Source organism: Sminthopsis crassicaudata, chromosome 5 (assembly GCF_048593235.1).
Source record: "Sminthopsis crassicaudata isolate SCR6 chromosome 5, ASM4859323v1, whole genome shotgun sequence".
NCBI classification, from domain to species: Eukaryota; Metazoa; Chordata; class Mammalia; order Dasyuromorphia; family Dasyuridae; genus Sminthopsis; species Sminthopsis crassicaudata.
In genome coordinates this window covers 57,565,007-57,587,758 of record NC_133621.1, presented here as the reverse complement: position 1 = coordinate 57,587,758, position 22,752 = coordinate 57,565,007, and the positions used below count along the sequence as shown (strand labels likewise).

At 32.2% G+C, this 22,752-nt stretch overlaps 1 protein-coding gene across 2 annotated transcripts in view; it reads left to right on the top strand.

The window, feature by feature from the left end:
* NEBL (nebulette) overlaps window positions 1–22,752 on the top strand; it is a 464,176-nt gene that overhangs the window by 159,356 nt on the left and 282,068 nt on the right. For both annotated transcript variants that reach the window (XM_074266882.1, XM_074266881.1), the window contains exon 3: window positions 15,121–15,205. In XM_074266882.1, coding sequence (XP_074122983.1) covers window positions 15,121–15,205 — 85 coding nt within the window. The remainder of the gene's footprint in view (window positions 1–15,120; window positions 15,206–22,752) is intronic.

Below are 22,752 nucleotides of genomic sequence, written 5' to 3'. Positions count from 1 at the left end.
GGTATAGTGTGGACATGACCCTATATTTTTGAAGTGTATGTCAGAAGAATGTAAGCTATGGCAGATCTTTATCAATATAGGAAGCTTCTACTTATGGACTGTGTCTGTTGCCTGAAGACCAGCTTGGTTAAATATGTTGGTTATAGGAAGCTCATGAATTTTTTTATCCCCAGCTATTATTGAAGACCAATGACAGACACAGGAGATAAAGTATGTAAAGTGCTTTGGAATTCTTAAAGAGATATAAAAATGTCAGCTATTATCATCTATCTCCAACATCCTAAAGGGCTTGCAAGCTGTATTGATGAGTCTGTACTAACTATTCACAGATCCATGAAATATTGAAGATAGTTTCCTGCTAGATATTTATTCTGTACAAGTTTATATAACTATTTGTAAGACTATATTATACTAGGAATCTTTTGGAAAATATACTTATGAATGATGGGAAAAACCTAAATTTTCACTAAATTATCTTATCTAAAAATTATATATTTTTTAGTGTAGCCCTTTTCTTATTCTAATAAAATGAAGTATTTTCAAGTCTAAAACATTTTAAAGTTATTATGCTTAACAATTGTTAGATATTGCAGCTGCTATTGTGTGTAAAGGAACAGTTCTTAATTTTGTTTTTAATCCTAGGTCTCTTTGGTAGTGTGGTAAAATCTTTGGATCCTTTCTCATAATGTTTTTAAATGCAAAAAGTAAAACATGAAGCTATGGAGGAAACCAATTATCTAGAAATAATTTCTCATATATATACATATACACACACACATATATATATACATATATACATATACACATATATATGTATATACACACACACACACACACACACACACACACACATATATATATATATATATATTTCTCCTCTAAATTCACAAAACCCTTGAAATCTATCCACAGATCCCTAGATCCCAGATTAATAACCATTGATATAAGTAGAAAAAACTTAGGGTTTGGAGGCAGATGAAGAACTGAGTTTGAATCCACTGTCTCTATGTAACTATGGCCAAATTCCATAAGCCTCAGTTTCTAGCCTGCCAAATGAGGATAATTATTCCTATAGTTGCTTTCCCATAGGACTGTTATGAGATATATGTGACAACACAAAATTTCATAGCAATATCTGCCACTGTTAATGGCAATTATGTTGTACTGACCAAATATGGTATCTGCTTTTTCATCTTTCCAATAATAAACTGATAAACTAAAATCACACTGTTGAATATCTCTTATTGGTAGTTAGTAATTGATCTTCTGTGACATCTCTCTCATCTGCAGCTCCATTTAGTAGCAGAAAGCTTTAGCAATAAGATTATAGCATTTTAAAATGGATTTTGCTTTTTGGTTTATCGAATATACTGCAAATATAAGAAAAAGGACAACTCAGTTACTTTTTTTTTTTCAGCTATTGGTCATCTTTTAGATACAGTTAGATTCTGTATATTTGCCAGTTTTCTTCTTGACAGTAATTGTTTTCTAAAGCACAAATCTGGGCTGTTGAGTATCATTTTAATGCCTTGTTTGTACATTAACATTATCAATAAAGTCAACAGCTCAGGGACTTGGCTGTCTCCACTAGTTCTTGTCCTTCATAAACAACATCAAGGCATATGCTTTTTAATTTAATTTTTTAAATTTAGCATTTTGGATTGAAATAAACTTGAATATCTCATATACAAGTAACATTTGCCTCCAGATCATAGTGGTTTCCTAATGTGGTAAGTAAGGCTTTTATGTGTAATCCTTTTGACAGTGACTCTTGTTAAAAATAAAAGCTATATATTGCTATTTAGTTATATATTGCTATTTACTCTTGCTGAGTCAGTAAATCAGTAGGTGGAAAGTCATTTGACCCATATAACCAGAAAGAAAATTTGTAAATTGTTAGATGAATTATTGACTGCCCTTTGCAGTATTAGCAACCTGGGGAGGGGATCCACAATTCCTTTCAGTGAGGGTGTATATTTCATATACAAGAGAGACTATATTACAATCCATATATTTCTTCTTTCCTCTAATCTCTCTATTGGCAGTGTTCTCAGGACTCCATTTTGAAGAATATTCACTATTTTTTGGTTTTCATTTACTATCACTTTAAAAATCTCAATATTGATGTTAACTTGCTCCTTTTCACCAGTTGTGAGTTGTCTAGAGAGATGGATGATATGGAGAAGAAGAAAAATAATAATTGCATTAAGGAATTTACAAGTGGGCATCATTTATGTGGTCTCTAGTTCTGTACATAGTTCTCTTCATCTCTTGCCTAGAATTTTTCAGTAGCCTTCTAATTGGTTTCTCTCCCTCAACTATTTACCTAATCTAACCTATCCTCCACACAGCTTCCAGAATATTTTCCTAAAACACAGATCTGACCTTGTCACTCACCTGCTCAAAAAATTCCAGTGACTCCCTATTATCTTAATGTTCAAACAGAAATCCCTCTGGCAGTGAAAAATACTCACAATTAATTCTCTAGGCAAAGTACACATTTTCCTTCATGTACATTATCAATATAATGAAATTGTCTGTCTTGCTACTTTTTGTTCCACCTTCTATCTCCCTGCCTTTGAACAAGCTGTCCCTCCCCCTTAACTGGGGTATACAACCCTTCCCCTCTGCTTCTTAACTTAAAGTTCATCTCAAAGGGTATCACTTCCAAGGCGCCTTAGTTCACCTTGGCTCTCTACAACCCTTGATCCCTTGCAAAAATCTACCCTTTTAAAAAAAAAATACCTTTTTGTCCATATTTTGCATTTATTTCCTCTATTAGAATATAAATACTTTGAGGACAGGGCAGGTTTTTTGTCCTTGTATCTCCAAACCTAAGCATAGTGAATAACCACCCCCTACAGCCATCATTTAATAAATACTTGTTGATCAATTGAATGAACTAGTCTAAAAGCCTCTTATTATTAAAACTGTAAAAGCCCAAGAGAAAGTATTACCATCACAACACATCCTTTATTCACAGTAAATCAGGTAATGGCACAAAAGCATTTTTATATAAATAATCTTAATCAGTACCAAATATACTCCCCAATTGACCACAATAAGTGAAAGTGAAATTCTTTTAAGAGACTGATTTATTGGACTAGTATGAAAGGGGGGGTAGTGCTAGATGCTTTAATAGGAGTAAAAAACCTTATTACAAGAACTGCACTTATGTCATTTCACATATGTAAAAACATAATGATAATAGAATGCATAGACTCAGCAGCTGGAAAGGTTTCTTGTGGAACATAGTCAAGGTGGAAAATTACCCAATTTCGACACTCATAAAATCTACCTTTCTCGTGCTTATTTCTCTTTCTTTACCTAGTCTCCTGAAATAGCAAACATAAGACTTTTCAAATACAATAAATATAAGCTCTAAAATTTGGTTTCTGGGAGTGAAATGTCAACAAAGAATATGGACAAAAGCAAACGCATTTCTTACCTTTGACTTCTTTTCCTTCCTTCTTATCTGAAAACCTAGGTAATTAATAAAAGACCACTGCATAAGATTTATTTTTATTTTTATATTTTTTGTGAGAGGAACTGCTTTGTTTTTCAAGTTTAGTTTGGATGGATTTAAAGAAAGTTGGAAAATAAGCTCTGTCAAGTGTTTCAGAGTAAAGTGTACTAAAGAAGTAAAAACATTTGCAAAAGAAAATGTTCCAATGATTTTGATTCTTTCCATGGCATGCTATTGAGTTGGCTTTCTTTCAGCTTTCCCAGGAATTGGAGGATGCTTCTCTTAAACAAATCTGTTAAATTTTTAGTTTTTTTTTTTTTTTTTTTTTAAAGAATATTGAACACAACATAGATTGAATCTTACCATCTCTTTATTTCTGGGCTGAAGTGTCTCCAGATCACACCTTCCCTTTGGTCTTCTTTCCAACTCTATGAATCATGGTTTTCTTATAATACAAATTCATTTGGCTTAACACTCCATATTTCTGTCCAGTGGGATTCATTTTAAAACATAGCACACATCATTGTTGCTCCTATCTATTCTAGATATAGTACTTGTATCCTTTGTCACAGCTTTTTAACTGGTTTGTAATGGTTGGTTTTTAATTTTTTTTGGTTCTACCTTTTGGCAATTTTTGATGACATTTCCAAGTCTTAGTTCTTCCTCTCTATGTAAATCCTCAATTCCCTTTATTCTCTACCACCTTTTAGGAAGATGGATTTAGGAGAACATTGATAAGAGTAATGCTATCTTAAAACTCCCCTCCCTTTCTTTCATTCTTCTAAACCTCTTTAGGTTCCTTACTCACCCCTTTCTCCTAATCTTGGAAAAAGAGGCAGCCCTCTATTCATACCCTTTATCCTATATTCTTGAGTCGTTCCCTATAATCTCGTATCATCAATCATCCTGTCTCTCATGTATCTTCAAGTTTTCCCTTAAAGTGCTAAAGAAATATATTCATGCTATATATTTTTCTCATTTTTTTCCAGTAAAGCTAGGACAGAAACTATCCTGGGAAAAGTCATTATCCTAATATTATTCTTTTACACTTAATGTTCTATGCACTGTTGCACAGGTGATAAAATAACTGTTTTGTATAGTTGCATAAACACATTAGGATGGAAACTCATGCTCTCTAGGCTCAATTAAATCATCCTTAGTATACCTCCAGTGGCAGGCAGGACAACAGGGATGACTAATACTTTATCCTATCACAAAATTATTTTCCTTTCTTCTTAGTTTCCATATTTTGAAAGCTATTTCATTCACATCCTCTTTTCAGGATGTTCTCATTTTAATTTTTTGCTTTTCAAGGTTCCATAGTACAATTATTTTTTGTTGTTGTTGATATGCATTTTATTTTCTTCTTTGTACAGCTTTGAACCCTTATATTGCCTTGATTTATTTACATTCCTTTTAAATAATTGATTAATGATAAAAAGCAGTGTGTATAATGCATAAAAGTGCTGAACTTGAAATCAGAAGATATGGATTTGAATTCTGTCTCATATTTTTCCTAGATATATGATCTCAGGTAAGTAATATAACCTCTTTGGGTTACTTTGGGTTACTCACCTGTAAATTTAAATGATTGGATTCAATAATCTCCACAATCCTTTTTTTTTAAACTCTTGTCTAATTCTGTGACCAAAAATTTCATACATCTACCTACATACATATATCTATATATTTGTATATATACATTTTTATATATTCATCATATTTCATTCCCCATGTTTCTTTTTTATTACCATTAATTGGGAGATAAAGAGGTCATCTTTTCTGCTATATCCATTAGCCAGATATGTTCTTTCAGTGTCTTTCTTCAGATTACTAGTAGTTTTCTTAATCTCATCCTGCCACAACTGCTTTTGAAATCTATCCCTGGGAATAGTCTTACTTTTCTTCCTATGCTCAGATTTAATTTAAATTCATATATGTATTATTATTTCCCACTCTAATGTTTCTTCTGCCAGTCTATAGATATTACCATATCTATTTTATCCCTAAACAAACACTTCCTTTGACTTCTTGCTTCTGCAAACAATTTTTCTATCTTTCCTCCTTTTCTCTTTCTTTACTTACTATCCTCACTTCCCCATCACCCACTTACACTTAAATCATTTATAGTTTCTCTTCTGTCCCAGCCATTCTATTGAAAGAATTCTCTTGAAGGTCACTAATGAAATACTGATTGAGAAATACAATAGCTCCCACCTACTCCCCACCCCGTATTTGTCTGTTATGATTTCTTTTATTGCTGGTGACCAGATTCTCTTTCTTGATACTTTTTCTTTCTATAGGTTCTATAGATTCTTTTAGTCTCGGAATCTTCTATCTCCCTGATTGCTGCTTTCCTGCCAGCTTCACATTCTCTTTTTATTCCTAAAGTATAGATGACATCCTAAAGTTCCATTTAGAGACTTTTTATTTCTCTATTCTTTCCCTTAGTGAACACATGCCCAAGGCTTTAATTATAACATATATGTGAATGATTCAAAAATTTATGTTCTATCTCCAAACTCTTCCAAGAGATAGAACCCTATATTTTCATCTGCCTGCTAGATATTTTCACCCCAAATCCAACTTATCAAAAATTAACCTAATTCCCTGGAAAGATAGTGTGCCATATTGAGAGAATACTGGTTTTAGAGTTGTAAGACATGGACTTGGGTCCCAACTCTGTGATAGACTACATTTGTGACTGTAGGCAAATCCTTATCTATAAAGTGAAGGGGTGGGGAAAAATGATCTCTTGATACTCAAAGGAATCAGAAGTTGGCCCTTGACTCTTTTACAATAATGGATTTCTCATCACATGTTAAGATCATTCATGATTCTGTAGAAAATGGAACAACAGGAAGAAATCTGTTCAGATTCTGATAATGATTATTGGTCAAGGAATGAAAAAGACAGATCTATATGTGTTCAAAGTATTCATCATTATCACGAAAGATATTCAATTCAGATCTTTCTGTGGATGATAAAGTACTTGAGATGTTCCTGTTTGTGTATGACATTGTGTTGATTGCATCAAATCACAGGACACTGCAGAACCTCCTGGAAAATATTTGGACTGCCCATCTGTATAGGAAAGACCAACTGGATATAGAATATCTATTATCCGGTTTTCAGCATGCATCAGAATGGATACCCTCTAGAACATTTCCAACTGTATGCATGTATTTGATAGACAAATAGATGCACAGTGATCTGGGTGAAAATTTGAAAAAGGAGAAGGCAAGTGGACTGGATAGCTTTTGGGAAATTGAAAGCATTTTTGCTCATCCTAATCTTCCTAAAATAGCAGAAGTCTATATTTTCAATATATTTTGTTGCTATATGGCTATGAGATCTGCCCCCAAAGTATAAAGGAGGGGTATCCTAAAATGGATGATGGAAGGGTGCATAATGTGAACAGGCTGTTAACATGTAAGGAAAGAGGAAATCTGAAAGAGAAGCAGGAATAAAGGATGATTACGAAATGCTAGGTAGTCAGAGTTCCATCCTTGTGATGTTGGGAGGAAGCAAGCTTTGGGAGATTTCCCCCCTATTACAAACTTCTGAGAGGACATGTGTGTTTGGAAGGCTTACAATCTGTATCATTGGATAGAATTTCCAAATTGTTCATATCATGGAAGTATTTTAGTGTGGAAGATACCAACACTTTATAAAAAGACATGGACACTTTTGTATGGAAAAAATTTAGGGATTTTAGTAAAATGCATGCCTTTGCTACTTATTAGCTGTGTAAACTTGGGTAAATCACTTCATTTTTTCACATGTAAATGAATATAAATGATGCTTACATTCATAGAATTCAGAACTTTCCTTTGATATGAAAGGAAACGGATTCTGAAGATTTAACTAACTTGTTCAAGGTCACACAGGTAGTAAGTGAGAGATCCTTTCTTTGATGGCAAATGTATTATTTCTTTCCCATTTTCTAGTGTCTCCTATGTTACATATTTTATAGAGCTATTCTGAAACTCTAATGAGATGACATTTGAAAAACTCTTTGTAATCCTGATAAATGTCCATTGTTATTATTAAGCACACGCTTAATAAATATTTTTAATGAATTAGTGGATCAATTGTTGTCAGTGTAGGATTAAATCATGAGTTCTGGCTTGTGTGTTTCTAAGCCTGATGAAAGTCTTAATGACTGTGATATGGATAAGACTTTAATTGTCTTGTTAGCTTTTAAATTGTATTAGCATGGACATTAAGTTTCAAATTTCATAACATTTCATGATTGATAACAGCAGATAAAATAGTTTCAGTGGCAGTCATTGAAATAATTATCATTTAGAAATAGGCATCATAGCAAAAAGAATATTAGTTTTAAGATCTTAAGGCAGAAGTTGGATTCTTTTGACAATTACTGGGTGTGTGATTGCAATCAATTCATTTAACCTCTCCATGCTTAGATTTCCTTCTCTGTTGCATGTAGATGATAATTCTGTCCTGATTTATCTCACATAGCTGCTGGGAGAGAATTATTGGTATGGCTCAGGTTGTGCTACCAATTATGTGAATCTTATTCTGAGTCTCCCAGTAGTTATTCTGCTCTACTCCAGTTCTAGTGTCCTCTCTGAAATAATTTTGTATATATTTTTCATTTGCTTGTTTTTATTCATGTTGTCTTTTCTCGATAGAATATAATCAATCACTTCATGTGCAGAGGCGCTTTTTTTGGTAGCCTAGTGCTTCTGAAGTAGTAAGTGCTTAATAAAGATTAATAGAAAAAAATAAGTGATCTAAGAAAGATAGGAATAGTGACATAATAGAAAGACAGCTGTTACATAGATCGAAGCTATCTTGTTTTTATCTTTGTGTTTTTGGCAGTGCCAAGTGCTGGGCTTGGCACATAGTAGGCACTTGAATGAATCTACAAATGAAAATCAAATGAGATAAAATATATAAAAGTGTTTTAGAAAGGTAAACAACAAACATATTAGTGATAATCATTGGTATTACAAAAATGATTTGGTTCAGATTTGGGAAAGATATTTAAAATGTTGTCAAACTTTGCTGTCTTAAAAATACAATTCTTATGAAATGCAGAAATATTTTTCTTCCATAACAGCAAAATCCAATTAAAGTGAAAATTCCTCAACATTCAGGATATTGGCCCTCAGGTGAAATGTCATCTTTTGTTAGAATCAGAAAGCCAAAAAAAGTAGTCCACAGCAAATCCTCTAGTCTTGGCCTTCACTTGAATAAAAAAAGCAGGGATGGAAAGCAAGTACAGTAATGAAATTTTATACTTCTGGTGGCACTAGGTCAGAACTTTTGACTTCTAAATGCTTTTAAAAGGTAAGGTTGCATTTTCTCAAAAAATGGCAATATATTATTAAATCTTAATAAACCCCACCTCTGGAAGGAATAATATGCCATTCTTGAAGTGGCTCATATATAAATCACTGCATAATACAAATTGGTTTGACACCAGAGTTTCACAGTCAAATCCTCCAGTTGCAATGGATAGAAACCCTGAGGTATAGTGGCTCTGATATTTGAAATATAGGTATCCTTTATGTTAGCTATATTGATTATGAATCTATAATCATTATATTTAATATATTTAAATTTCTGTTATTTTCACTGTCCTCTGATTTTAAGGCAATTAACTTTTATTGATGTCTGATATTCTTCTAATTTTCTTTTCACATTGGCCTTGACCTTCTGAAGATCCAAAGCCTAAATGTTCCTTCTCTGTGCTTCTCTTTCCTGTAATATGGATGGTACTGTAGATTCTGTGGTTAGTTTGATCTATTTAAATACATTACTCTACCTCCTTTCAACCCTTCACTCCTTATGTAACCATTGCTACATTTATTTATTTACTTTTTAAACTTTCTCTGAGTATACCGGCAGACTGGGTCCCTTCTTATCCTCCTTATTTTCCTCTTCCCTTACTGTTATTTTTTTAATTAAAAATTTTAAGTCCAATTTTTCTTTTCATAGTGACCTTAACAATCATCAATAAACACAAATATTTTAATATACAAAAAGATCCCAAGAAGCTTATATGTGAAACTGTTAACTTTTCTGTACAAATTTTTTTCTTAAACAGTATAGATATATTTTTATATCTATGCATAGTTATACATAAATAAAAAATAATACAAACATATATGACAAACATTGTAAATAATACATACATATACAGTTTATTTTTTAATGTATAGATTTAACCACCTGTATCTTTACATATACATATGCATATGATACAGACAATACATATACAATTTTTCTTAAACTATATGAATAAATGTATTCATACTTCTTAAGGATAGCACCAAGCTACTCAATTATTTTATTCCTTTAGCTTTTTTGTTATAAGTTATGCATTTAAAATGTTTTATTGAGGCTCTTTTTGTGAGACCCCTAAGTGGTGAAATGGATGAAGCATTAGGCCCAGAGTTGGGAAACTTGAGTTCAAATCCAGCCTCAGACACTTACCAACCGTCAGACCCCAGGCAAGTGATTTAACTCTGTATTATTTAGTTTCCTCACATATAAAATTGGAATGATAATAATTCTGTGAAGATGAAATCAAATAGTATTTGTAAAGCATTATAAAATGTTACCTAATTTTAAAAAATATATGTCACTACTTAACCTATTCCCTCTGCTCTCCCTCACTAGAAAAGTCTGTTCCTTTTCTAATCTGCAGTATAACAAAACAAATCAACACGTTAGTTGTGTCTGAGAAGGCAGATCTCACTCTATATCTTCAGTCCATCACTCCTCTCTCAAGAGGCAGAACAGACATTATCACTTGTCATTTGAAATTATTATTGTTCTCTGCTTTGGCCACATTTCTGAAACCTTTCAAAATTGTTTTCCTTCATATTACTATTGTCATTGTTTATGTAGTTTTCCTAGTCATGCTTTGTTCATTTGAAAAAAAAGATTCAGGATCATATTGCATTATTTACTGGATTCTTGAATATCATCCTCCTGCCTCAATCTTTTCTACAAGATTTCAATTGCTTTATGCATCATATATTAATAATGATAATTAAAACAGCAGCTGACATATATATATATATATGTATATATATATATATATATATATATATATATATATAGCATGTGTGTGTATAAAGAGATAGTTTTGAGGTTTATATAACACTTTACAAATATCTCTTTTAATGCTGACAATAACTATGAGAGATAGATGCTATTTTTATCTCCATTTTACATATGAGGAAACTGAGATAAAGAGATTTAAATGTCTTGTGTAGGGCCATACAGCTAATAAGTATCTGAGTACTATATGAACTCAGTTCTTTCTGACTTCCAGCCTAGTAATATACCTACTCTGTCACTTAACTGCCTCAATTATTATTATTATTATTGTTATTATTATTTGTTGTTATTATCAGTTACCCAAAATATTTTTCATTTAAACTGCTATGCTTTTTTTTTTTAAACCTGGTCTATGAGGTATACATCTTCTTCATTGGATTAAATAATGTCTAAAGAGGTTTTTTTTGAACCTCTGCCATGATTTGTTTTACAGAATTTTGAAAAAAAAATCTTCTTGGTTACTGTTGCCCTGAGTATTTTTCCTTTCAGACTTCATCATCACCTTTGCTTTCTCTACTTGGGTACACTTACTTATGATTTTGTACTACAGGTATTCACATCTAGGTCATATCCTTCTTTGAGACTGTCAGCTCCATGAAAGCTAAGCCATCTTACCTCCAACTTTATAACTCTCCTAGGGCTTAGCTTAAAGTTTTTTTTTCTTTTTCTTTTTCTTTTCTTTTTTTTTTTTGCATGCAGTAGATCTTAATTCTTGTTAGATTTATTAAATTGAAACAGAACCAAGAAATTTTATTTTGGCACCTTGGAAGAAAACTCGAATCCTTAGCGTTTTGGAATCCAGGAACATTAGTAACTTCTAATATATGTTCCTTTCACCTCCAAAAACTGATTTTTAAAATTATTAATATTAGGTTGGTTCTCTTTTTCATGATCAGATGTTTGTAAGATTTTTTTCTCCCCCATTATATTCCTCTAGGAGAAGATTTTATAAACCATTATAGATTAAACCACAATTAATGAATCATTTTATAAACCATTATAGATTAAACTATAATTAATGAATCATTAAAAAGTTACAATTATAAAAGATAGTATGGTAGAGATATACACTTCAGTTTTTTCTTTTTTTCTCTTTCAATAATTTTGTATTTCATTTACATAGCACATTTATAAATTTGGGACTATGGTTTGCCAATTTCACATCTGGCAAGTTGGCTATATTTTTCTTTTTTCCTGTTTTATTGTATTTTATTTTTTCCAATTACGTGGAAAGACAAATTTCAAATTTATTGAAAAAAATTTAAATTGCAAAATTTCTTCTTCCCTTCCTTTCAAAATGGTGAACAATTTGATATATATATATATATGTATATATATATATATATGTTTTATGTGCAGTTGTGTAAAATGTATTTCCATATTAGCATGTTGTGAAAGAAGAAATAGAACAAAAGAAAAAAAACATAAAAATAAGGAAACTAAAAATAATATGCTTCAATCTGCATCCAGAATCTAGCAATTCTTTCTCTGAGTGTGGATAGCATTTTTCATTATGAGTTTTGGAATTGTCTGGGATAATTTTATTGATGAGACTAGCCAAGTCTTTCTATAGCTTATCAGTAGACAGTATTTCACTTAACTGTGTACAATATTCTTCTGGTTCTGTTTCCTTCAGTTTATACCAATAAGTCTTTCTAGTTTTTCCCCCAAAATCATCCTGCTTGTCATTTCTTACAGTGTAACAATATTACATCAAAGTTATATACCACAGCTTGTTCAGGCATTCCTCAAAATGATGGGCATCTCCTCAATTTCCAATTCTTTGCCACCACAAAAAGAGTTGCTATGATATTTTTGTACAAGAAGGTTCTTTCTCCTTTTCCTATCATTTTTGAAAAATCTCTTTAGAATATAGATCTCTAGTAGTGGTATTTCGGGGTCAAAAGGTATACACAGTTGGATTGCTCTTTGGACATAGTTCTAGGTTGCTCTCCAGAATGGTTGCATCAGTTCATAACTGCAACAATGCATTGGAATCAGTAAGCTATGTTTTTAAAACAGTGCCTTGGCACTATTTTAGCTTTAAATAATAGCTATACTAATATTTATTTATTTATTCAACAGACATTTTCAAATAGTGTGTATAGAGTGTCATGCTTAACATTGAGAGAAATAGGAAATCTAACACACATGGTCTTTGCTATCATGGAGCTTACAATCTGATAGATGCCATAAAAGTAAGATGTCAGTTAATTTTCTTATGATTAGTTGAAATGGAGTGACTCTAAGCAAGTAATGTTGAAGAAAAATAAATGTTTTAATGAGGACATATCTTCAGATATTATGGCTTAAAGGTGGATGGTTGGAAAATAATAGCAGCATATAGATCTTCCCATTTTTTAGTTAGAATTCTAAGCTGAAAAGTTTGTGACAATCATAAACAGTAATAGACCCTGTACATAACAGTCAGAAACTACAAGCTGACTTGTGGAAAAGACTACTACTAATCATGATTTTGGATCTATCCTTCCAAATAATAACTCCTTGCATTGATTACTATTTTAGAATTTAAATAGTATTTCTCTGTAGAAAACTGTGTTTGAGGATGAACAGAGTGAGAAGGAAGAGAGAAGAAAATAAACAGGGGGGAAAAGAGGATAAAATTAATAACACAGTAATCATAATTGTGAAAAAAATTTATGGCAGGTTTATCTGGTAAAAGTTTTATTTCTCAAATATATAGATAACTGAATCAGAGAGCCATTCTTCAGTTGGTAAATGGTCAAAGTAGGAACAGGTAGTTTTAGAAGAAATAACTATCTATAATCATATGAAAAAATGCTCTAGATGGCTACTGATTAGAGAATTGAAAATTAAAAACAGTTGTGAGGAATCATCTTACACTTATCAGATTGGCTAATGTGACAGAAAGGAAAATGAAAATTTTTGGAGGGAATTTTGGGGAGAAAATTAAGACACTAATGCACTGTTGTTAGAGTTGTAAATTGATTCAACCATTCTGGAAAGCAATTTGTAATTGTCCAAAGGAAATAAAATTATGTATATACCCTTTGATCCAGCAATATTATTAGCAGTTCTATATCCCAAAGAGATTAAAAAATGTAGAAAAATATTTACAACAGCTCTTTTTGGTATGACAAAGAATTGAAAATTGAGGCATCAATAAGGAAATGGCCAAACAAGTGGTATGTGATTTTGGTGGAATACCATTATGCTATGATTTCAGAAAAACCTGGAAAGAATTACATGAACTGATAGAAACTAAAGTGAGGCAGAAACAGGAGAACATTGTACACAGCAACAACAACACTGCATGGTGATCAATTGTAAATGACTTAACTATAATCAGCAATATAATAAACCAAGGTAGTTTGGAAGGTCTTATGAAAAATGCTATCCACCCTTAGAGAAAGAACTGATAAAGTCTGAATGCAAATTGAAGCATCTCTTTTTTTTAAAACCTTAATTTTTTCTTCTGTTTTCTTTCACAACATAACTTATGGAATATGTTTTGTAAGACTGAAAATGTATGTCCTATATCAAATTGGTCTTCTCAATTAGGAGGATAAAGGAGCAAGAGAATAAAGAGAATTTGGAATTTAAAATTTTAAAAGATGAATGTCAAAAATTGTTTTTATGAATAATTTTGGGGAAAATAGAATACTAAATTGAAAATAAAGTTATGTTATTATTATTTCAATCTTGTCTGACTCTCTGTGACTCAATTTGGGATTTTCTTGGCAAAGCTTTTCTTTGCCCAAGAAACCAAAGTCATTTGTCATTTTCTTTTCCAGATCATTTTACAGATGAAGAAATTGAAGCAAACAAGGGCTAAGTGAACTTGTTCAGGGTCACACAGGTGCCTGAGGCCAGATTTGAACTCAGGAATATGAATCTTCCTGACTCCAGTCTACCACCCTATAACTATGGCTACCTAGCTGCTCCCAAATGGTAATAATGTTTGTAGTATGAAGCAGCAAGATGGTATAATGAATGGTGCACTGGAGTCAGGAAGAAGTTTAAAACCAGCCTTGGACACTTACTAGTTGTGTGATCTTGGAGCAAATTGTTTAATCTCTGTCAGTGTTAATTTGCTCCATAGAAAAATGGGAATCATCTTACCTACCTCCTGGGGTGTTATGAGGATCAGATGAGTTATTATTGGTAAAAGTTCCTAGTAAAAATACACCTCCTTAATAAATATTTTTTCCTTAAATACTTCTTATCCTTAAATACTTCTTCCCTAGCAATTCTTTTTATTGGTATATATCGCACAATATTATTATTAGGTTCAGCTGATATAATGTCTGTAAAATGTTTTGCAAATGATAAAAAGGCTTTAAATATCAGTTATTATTAGATGGGTTTATGTTTCACATATAAATATACTGAAATAATATACTATAATCTTGTTACAAACCAATTGTATTTTATTAGGCTTTTCCTACCTGTTTTATTTGAGGTTTTTTTTTTTTTTTTGTTCTCTGGGATATATAATTATAAAATTATATAATTGACCTTCAGCATATTTAAATATTGATACGCTAATTTTACCTTTCATTTTTTTTTAGCCACTACCCAAAGCAGTCCTTCACTACAGTGGCAGACACACCTGAAAACCTTCGACTGAAGCAGCAAAGTGAATTACAAAGTCAGGTAATTTCTAAATGATTAATTTAGCATCCCTAATACTTGATGCTATAAAAGCACCTGTTCAGAGATTTTGTTAATGGCATTGCTAGTGGTTTTTTTTTTTTTGAGGGGGGAAGGGGGGTTAGTGCCATTAACACTGTCATTCAAGCATGTAAGTATAGTTATAATTATAGAAAATACAAATACTATATGATTTGGCATATAAATTATTTTGTATGTAAAAAATGAACTGACAAAGTAATAAAAATAAATGACCGCATTAACAATAACTCTGCAGCAATAAAGATGTGAAAATTAAAATGATTTTGCATCAATAATAAAATTAGTATTTACTTGTTTGAATGATTTGTCATTCAGTGACTTAAAAGCAATTTCCCAAGAATGAATGCTGATTTAATGAATTTTACTGCTGCTGTTTGCACAAGGTGAACAGGTGACTCCCGGCACTAATTTAGAAGAATTTCTCAATCCATAATAATTGAGGATGAATTGATTATGACATTTATTTTCAGAGACTTGGTTTTCTGTCATCTTAGCTCAAAGAGATTGCTTCTTCAACCCTGTTTCCTTTCAGTTAATTGACAAATATTGTCATCCTCCAAACCTTTTGAATATTTCTTGAGGCAAATGATATTTTCTATTTCCATAGAGTACTGCTATCAGACTTTCCACATAAACAAATATTTATTTTATTCAAATTTGGTTTTGGCCAACGATTATAGCATGGAAAGAGAAGAAAAGCAGAGGTGGGACTAGAAAAGAAATCAGCCTCTCTGTATATCTTTAGTACTTATTTTCCAGCTTTCTCTTTGGTGTCATTTTATACATGTTTTTTATGTAAAGGTTAATTATTGTCATGTAAAAAGATCGAAATTTTATGTTTAGTTCCTAATCAATTATTTTGGTTGAAAGCTTTCCAAAAATAAGGCATTGTACTCTGGTTGAAGTGAATGTTTGATATCCTTTATAAGAAGGTCTCATTCCTTTTTAAAGAAATCTTCACAGCTGTTCATTTTCGCTACCACAGATAGTTGCCCATTATTGCACAGATAGGGCCTAGGTGTAAATGATCCCTGAACTAATAGTTAGGGAACCTGATTTCTGGCTTTGATATTTTTTTTAAATGATCTTTCATTTTATTAAATGTTTCTCAATTATATGTAATTTTTTTAAACATTCATTTAAAAAAAATTAATTTCAAATTCTCTCCTTCCTTTCTGCTTTGGCCTCTTTCTTGAGAAGGCATGAAATTTGATATTGATTATAGATGAAAAGTAATACAAAATAAATATACACATTATCCAAATTTCAAAAGAAAACACAGAAATGCTTTTTTTTAAAAGCATGCTTCAATCTGCTTTCAGACTCTATCAGTTCTTTCTCTGGGGCTGATAGCATTTTTCATTATAAGTCTTTCAGATGGATCATTGACTAGAATAGCTAAGTCTTTCACAGTTGATCATTGTGTACAGTGTTCTCCTGGTTATACTCATTTCCCTTTGCATCAGTTTATATGTCTTCCTGATTTTGTTTTTGTTATTATTGAAACATCCTGATTTTCATTTTTTATATCACAATGAAATTCCATTAACTTGTTCAGCCATTCCCTAATTGATGGATATCCCATCAGGTTCCTGTTATTTGCCCCCATCAAAAAAATATCTGTCAGAAATATTTTTGTACAAAGAGGTCATTTTCCCTTGTCCTAGAGATACAGACCTAGTACTGGAATTTCAGGGTCAAAGGCTATGCACAATTTTATAGCCCTTCGGATATGGTTCCAAATTTTTCTCTAGAAAGACTGGACTAGTTTATAACTTTATTGGTGTTCCAATTTTTCTACATCCCCTTCATCATTTCCTTTTGTCATGTTAACCAATCTGATAGGTGTGAAGTGGTATGTCACAGTTGTTTTAATTTGCATCTCTCTAATTAGCAGTAATTTAGAACATTTTTATGTGACTATTAGTAGCTTCTTTAGTTATTTATGTATTTGAGAAAGAAGCCTTTATCAGAGAAATTTGCTATAAGTTCAATCCCCTATCCCTCCTACCCCATTTTCTATTTTCCTTCTAGGTTGACTACATTAGTTTTGTTTGTAGAAAAGCTCTTTAATTTTATGTCATCAAAATTATCCATTTTATTTCCCTTGATGCTTTCTATCTATTGTTTGGTCATAAACTCTTCCCTTAGTCATAGATCTGACATACATTTTTCCATGCTCTCCTAATTTACTAATGCTATTATCCTTTATATCTAAGTCATTTATCAATTTCAGCCTGGGAGATGCTGGTCTCTGCCAATTTCTGCCAAACTGTTTTCTAGTTTTCCCAGCAATTTTTATCAAATAGTGAGTTCTTACCCCAAAAGTTTGAATCTTTGAGTTTATGAAACATTAGATTACTCTGCTTATTTTGCACCCCTAATCTATTCCGCTGATCTACCAGTTGCTCTGTTTCTTAGCCACTACCAAATTGTTTTGATGCTTTTTTTTTTTTTTTAAGAGTCTTGTGTTTGAGAGTAAAGTTTGCTATTCAGTTTTGGTCATTTTATTCAAAATGTTTGAAAGTCCTCTATTTCATTAAGTGTTTATTTTTTTCCTTGAAGGATTTTATTCAGTTTTTTTTTGTTGTTGTTAGGAACACACCTAAGTGTGGAAGCCCAAAAAGCCTGTAAAGGGTTAAAGGGGAGTGTACCATTAAGGGGTGGGCTGGTTCTAGGAAAGCTCCCATAGCTATGAATCATAACACACTTGAAGGAACTGCAAATCAACCTTTACTGATGCAGATGTTGCTTGTAAATTGGGAATGAAATAAATTGGAGGCAAGAGGAGAGAGGTCAGAGAAAGCAACTGCCCCTCAGTCTCCTTGTATCTTTAACATTCTCTCACTTCCCCAGCAGCCACTAACAGGTGGCTCCTGTAACACTTTTTCTTTTCCATGTATCATATTTGAAGCCCTCCATTTTAAAAAATATAGTAGCTGCCAAATCTTGTGTGGTTCTAACTATGGCTCCATGGGTATTTAAATCATTTCTTTTTGACTACTTGAAGCATTTTTTCTTTGACCTGGGAACTCTGTAATTTGGCTATGATGTTTTCATTTTTGGATCTCAAATTCTTTCAATTTTTATTTTACCCTCTGGTTCTAGGATATTGGGTCCATTTTTGTTCATAATGTATGAAATATGATGTCTGAACTCTTTCTTTGATCATGACTTACAGGTAGTCCTTGATTATATTTATTATTATTATATTTCCTTGATCTATTTCCCAAGTCTGTTGTCTTTGCAATGAATTATTTCATATTTTTATTTTAAAATCTTTTTTAGTTGATTTTATTATTTCCTGCTATCTCATAGAGTCATTAGCTTTCACTCATAATATTTAAGAAATTATTTTCTTTTGTGAACTTTTTTACCTTTTTCTATTCGACCAATTCTGCTTTTTAAAGAGTCATTTTCATCAATGAATTTTTGAACCTCTTGCCTTTAGAGCAGTTCTGTTTTTTAAGGTGTTATATTCTTCATCATTTTTGTGCCTATTTTACCAAACTGTTTATTGTCTTTGTGTGTGTGTGTGTGTGTGTGTGTGTGTATGTATGTATGTATGTATTTTGCTCTTATTTCTTTACCTAATTTTAAAAACTTTCAGAAATTCTTTTTGGACTTGTGTTCAATTCAAAATTGCCCTTTTTGTCCTCTGCCTTGGAGCCTTTGCTGTAGATGTTTTGACCTCATTATTTTCTGAATTTTTGTCTTGATTTTCCCTTTTGTTTTGTGACTTTTGGTATTTTATGTACATTGTTTTTTTTTACTCCCCTTACTTTGCATCATTTCATGTTACTCTTTCTGTGTGTGTATTTTTCATGCTTATTGCTATTAACAATACATTAATATTTTATTTCAATCTTGTATTTGATGTGTTCAGCCATTTCCTGATTCATGCCTAATGTATGGTCATTTGTTTCTAATTTCTATTTATGAGAAAAAGGAGGTGTTATAACTATTTTAAAGATATGCATATTTTCTCTCAGTGATCCTCTTGGGATATATGTCTAGTAGTAGAATCTTTGGGCAAAAAGATATGGATAATGTAATTATTCAATTTGCATAATTTCAACTTTTCTGGAATGGTTGTACTATTTCACAATCCCACAAATAATTCAATGAACTTATCTTTCTATAACATCTTCAATTCTCATCTTTTATAATTTTTTGCCAATTTTCTGGATGTGAGGTGAAGTCTAATTTTTTTTTAAATTTGGATTTTTCTTTTTATTAATGATTTGGAACATTTTTTCATATAGTTGCCAGTCATTTGCATTTCTTTTGAGAATTGTTTATTCAACATTCTTTGGTCTTATCTAGTGGGAAATAGAGTAATTCTTAAATTGTAATATTAATAGTAGTTATATAGTTTGCACTTTACAAAGATATCATTTTATTCTCATACAACCCTTAGAAGGAGGTCATATTATTATCCCTATTTAACAAATGAATATATTGAGGCAGATTAAAATTACTTAATTGAATAATTTAATTAAGAAAGATTAAGTAACTTTCCAGAGTCACCCAAAATGTCTAATTTTGACACTGGAATTAGTCTTTCTGACTCCAAGTCCAGTGGCTCATTCACTCTATCACTTAGCTGCTTCATTGTTCAACGAATAAATCCATCCATAATTAAGTAAAAAAATTCAAGTTTTAAGATTGAAGAGGTTAAAGTTCTGGCTAATATTGCAGTCAGACAATATTTTGGAATGTCATTGTCACTTACTGACTTTTCATCAAGGGTTCCCATTTCTAGAAGCACATGTGAAGGTTTCATATTCTTAATTGAGTTTTCCTTCCATTTCTGTCATTTCTGATGTGAACTTCTAGATGTGAAGAACTCTATCGTTCTGAATTTTTAAAAAAAGTCTTTTGTACTGCTGGGCTAAGTATTTCACTTTTCTTTTTGGGAGGTTTAAATTGGCCATCTTTTGATTTTTTCCCCCCTGTTTGTTGCCTGGCTGTATCCTATGGAGCCTGATTTTTTCCTACAGTGAGTTTATGACATGAAGTTTCTTATTAAGATTTTTGTCAGAGGAAAGAAGAAAATTTTTAAATGTTTAGTTTGTAGGAGAATACTCTGCATTTTGAACAAAAAATAAATCCTTAGAGATAAATCTTTAGGTCACTGTTTCAATTTTGGCTTCAAAGAACTTCCTTAAATTTGAGGACAGGCAGGTGACCCAGTGGAGAGAATAGTTGCCCTGGGGTCAGGAATCTAGCCTCAGATATTTATTAGCTGTGTGACTTTGGGTAAGACACTTAATTTCTACCTGCCTCAGTTAGCTCAACTGTAAAATGAGGATAATCACAATACCCTACCTTACAGATGATTGTGAGGATCAAAAGGGCTAACTTTTGCAAAGTATTTGGCACAGTGGCTGGCACACAGTAGACATTTAATAAATGCTTGTTTCTTTTCCCCCTCTTAATCACACTATTCTAATTCTCAGCATCTGTTTAAAAGAAAGTTAGAAAATAAAAAGGCAAAAGTTTATTGTACTTTAGGAACTCTCTTGGACACAACAATTTTCAAACTACAATTCAGATTATCCTTAAAGACAACATTCCACAATTAAATAAGAGAACTCAGGGTGAAGTTTCCTCAACAGTATAGATTCCTTAAACAGATTAACAGTCACTTAAAATGCTGGTGCATCCAGCATATTTGGAATCATTCCTCTAAACCATATAATGCAATCAATGGTGAAAATAGGTAATGATTTTAATTAGATTACAACATTTAAGTCTGGCTACTACCTCAATCGATTTTCAGAAGTTTAGAGTTCCATCTTATACTATGATCCATTATCTGCTCAGAAGGTAGTTGGGACTGCAGCTGGAATTATTTTGAAAAGATTTCAGGGCAGAATATTGTTCAGGAATAGAGGATTAAAAAGATTGATAAGAAATTATCAGGTTAGATGGAAGACTTCAGATGAAAATACTGTCTTGATATTATTTCTTATTATGTAGGCTAAAGATGAAATGGAATTGTAGTAATAGGACTCAGAATTTTTCCACTATTCATCCTTTGTTCAAATATTTCACTTTATTATGAAAATATTTGATAGGTTTCAGAAGCAGAATAGTAATCCACTTCACCTTTATTTTAGGGATCTTGATAAGCTTTGTAGATGTTAGCTCATTAACCTTTGCAACTTCCTTCACCTTCACAATTATTGTGCAGTAGGAAAATCATGACTATGATTTTCTCTCTTTACTAATGGGGGAATTAATGTAAGACAGTTCAATAGGTTATTGATGGTAGAGATGGAATATAACCAATTTTTTTTATTTGTCTCTCTCATGGCCAGGATAATGTACCCTTTCCTTTCTTGATACTTAGTTTTCTTCATAGTATGAAGATATCCTGAGAATGAGGGAGAGAAGGAAGGAGGGAAAGATGGGGGTGAGAGCATAGGATGAGAGGGAAGAAGAGAGAGAGAGAGAGAGAGAGAGAGAGAGAGAGAGAGAGAGAGAGAGAGAGAGAGAGAGAGAGAGAATTCCCTCTTCCTGTCCCTCTCTACTCTATTGCACAACTGTTTCAAAAGCACAAACAGAATTAGCCCTATATAAAATTATATTTGGAAGTTTATCTTTGTTACTTTCAGCTTCCCTTTTTAGAACCTTTTATCCCCTCATTAGATTTCCAGTCCCCCTCCTCTGGAGTTCTATTTTTTGTTTTGGTTTTTTTGATAAAAATCACACCATTTATTTACATAAGATTGGAGGTCTGAGAGAGGGATGAGGCTCCTGTTCTCTACTATCATGATCTCTAACCCCAGCTCAAAAAATAACTTCATTAGCAACTTTTCTTTCAAAGAGGGTTTGCTGGCATAGGGAATAAAACTCCATGAATGAATACAGGGTAAGAAAAGCATAGACTAAGGATGTAGAGGCTAAGGACCCTCATCTCTTTTCTCTCCTATGATTTCAAAGAACTTATCATTATTTATTCTTTGAGGCAATTGAGGTTAAATAACTTGCCCAGGATCACAAAACTAAAGGTTGAGGTCTATTTTGAACTCACTTCCTCCTGACTCTACACTAGCATTCTGTCTACTGTGACACTTATATGCCCCTGCATTTACCATTATTCACTTACTTTTCAAAGGGGCTTGCTCATCCTTATTTGACATCAAGATATTGCATATCATTTACCCCCTTGCACCCCTCAACTGAAAAAAATTGATTTTTTTGGGGTGAAGATGCTTCTGAAACTAAAATATGCCGTCCCTCTCTCCCAAAACTTCAGGGAAGAAATCCAAGTCCCTTCTAGTACAAATCCTGGTTCCCCAGGAGAGCCTCAAGCTCTGATCACTTCAGATCTGGCCAAGTGTTTTGTGGACTTGAGTAGAAAGAGAATGTCTGTGTCTGTTTGGAGAGGGGAGGATGGAATTACACGTTCTGACCTGACATCTGTAGCGTTCCATTTTTAAAGGGTCTTATTTTGATTAGCTGTAATTGACAAGGGTTATCCTTCTCAGGTATCATTC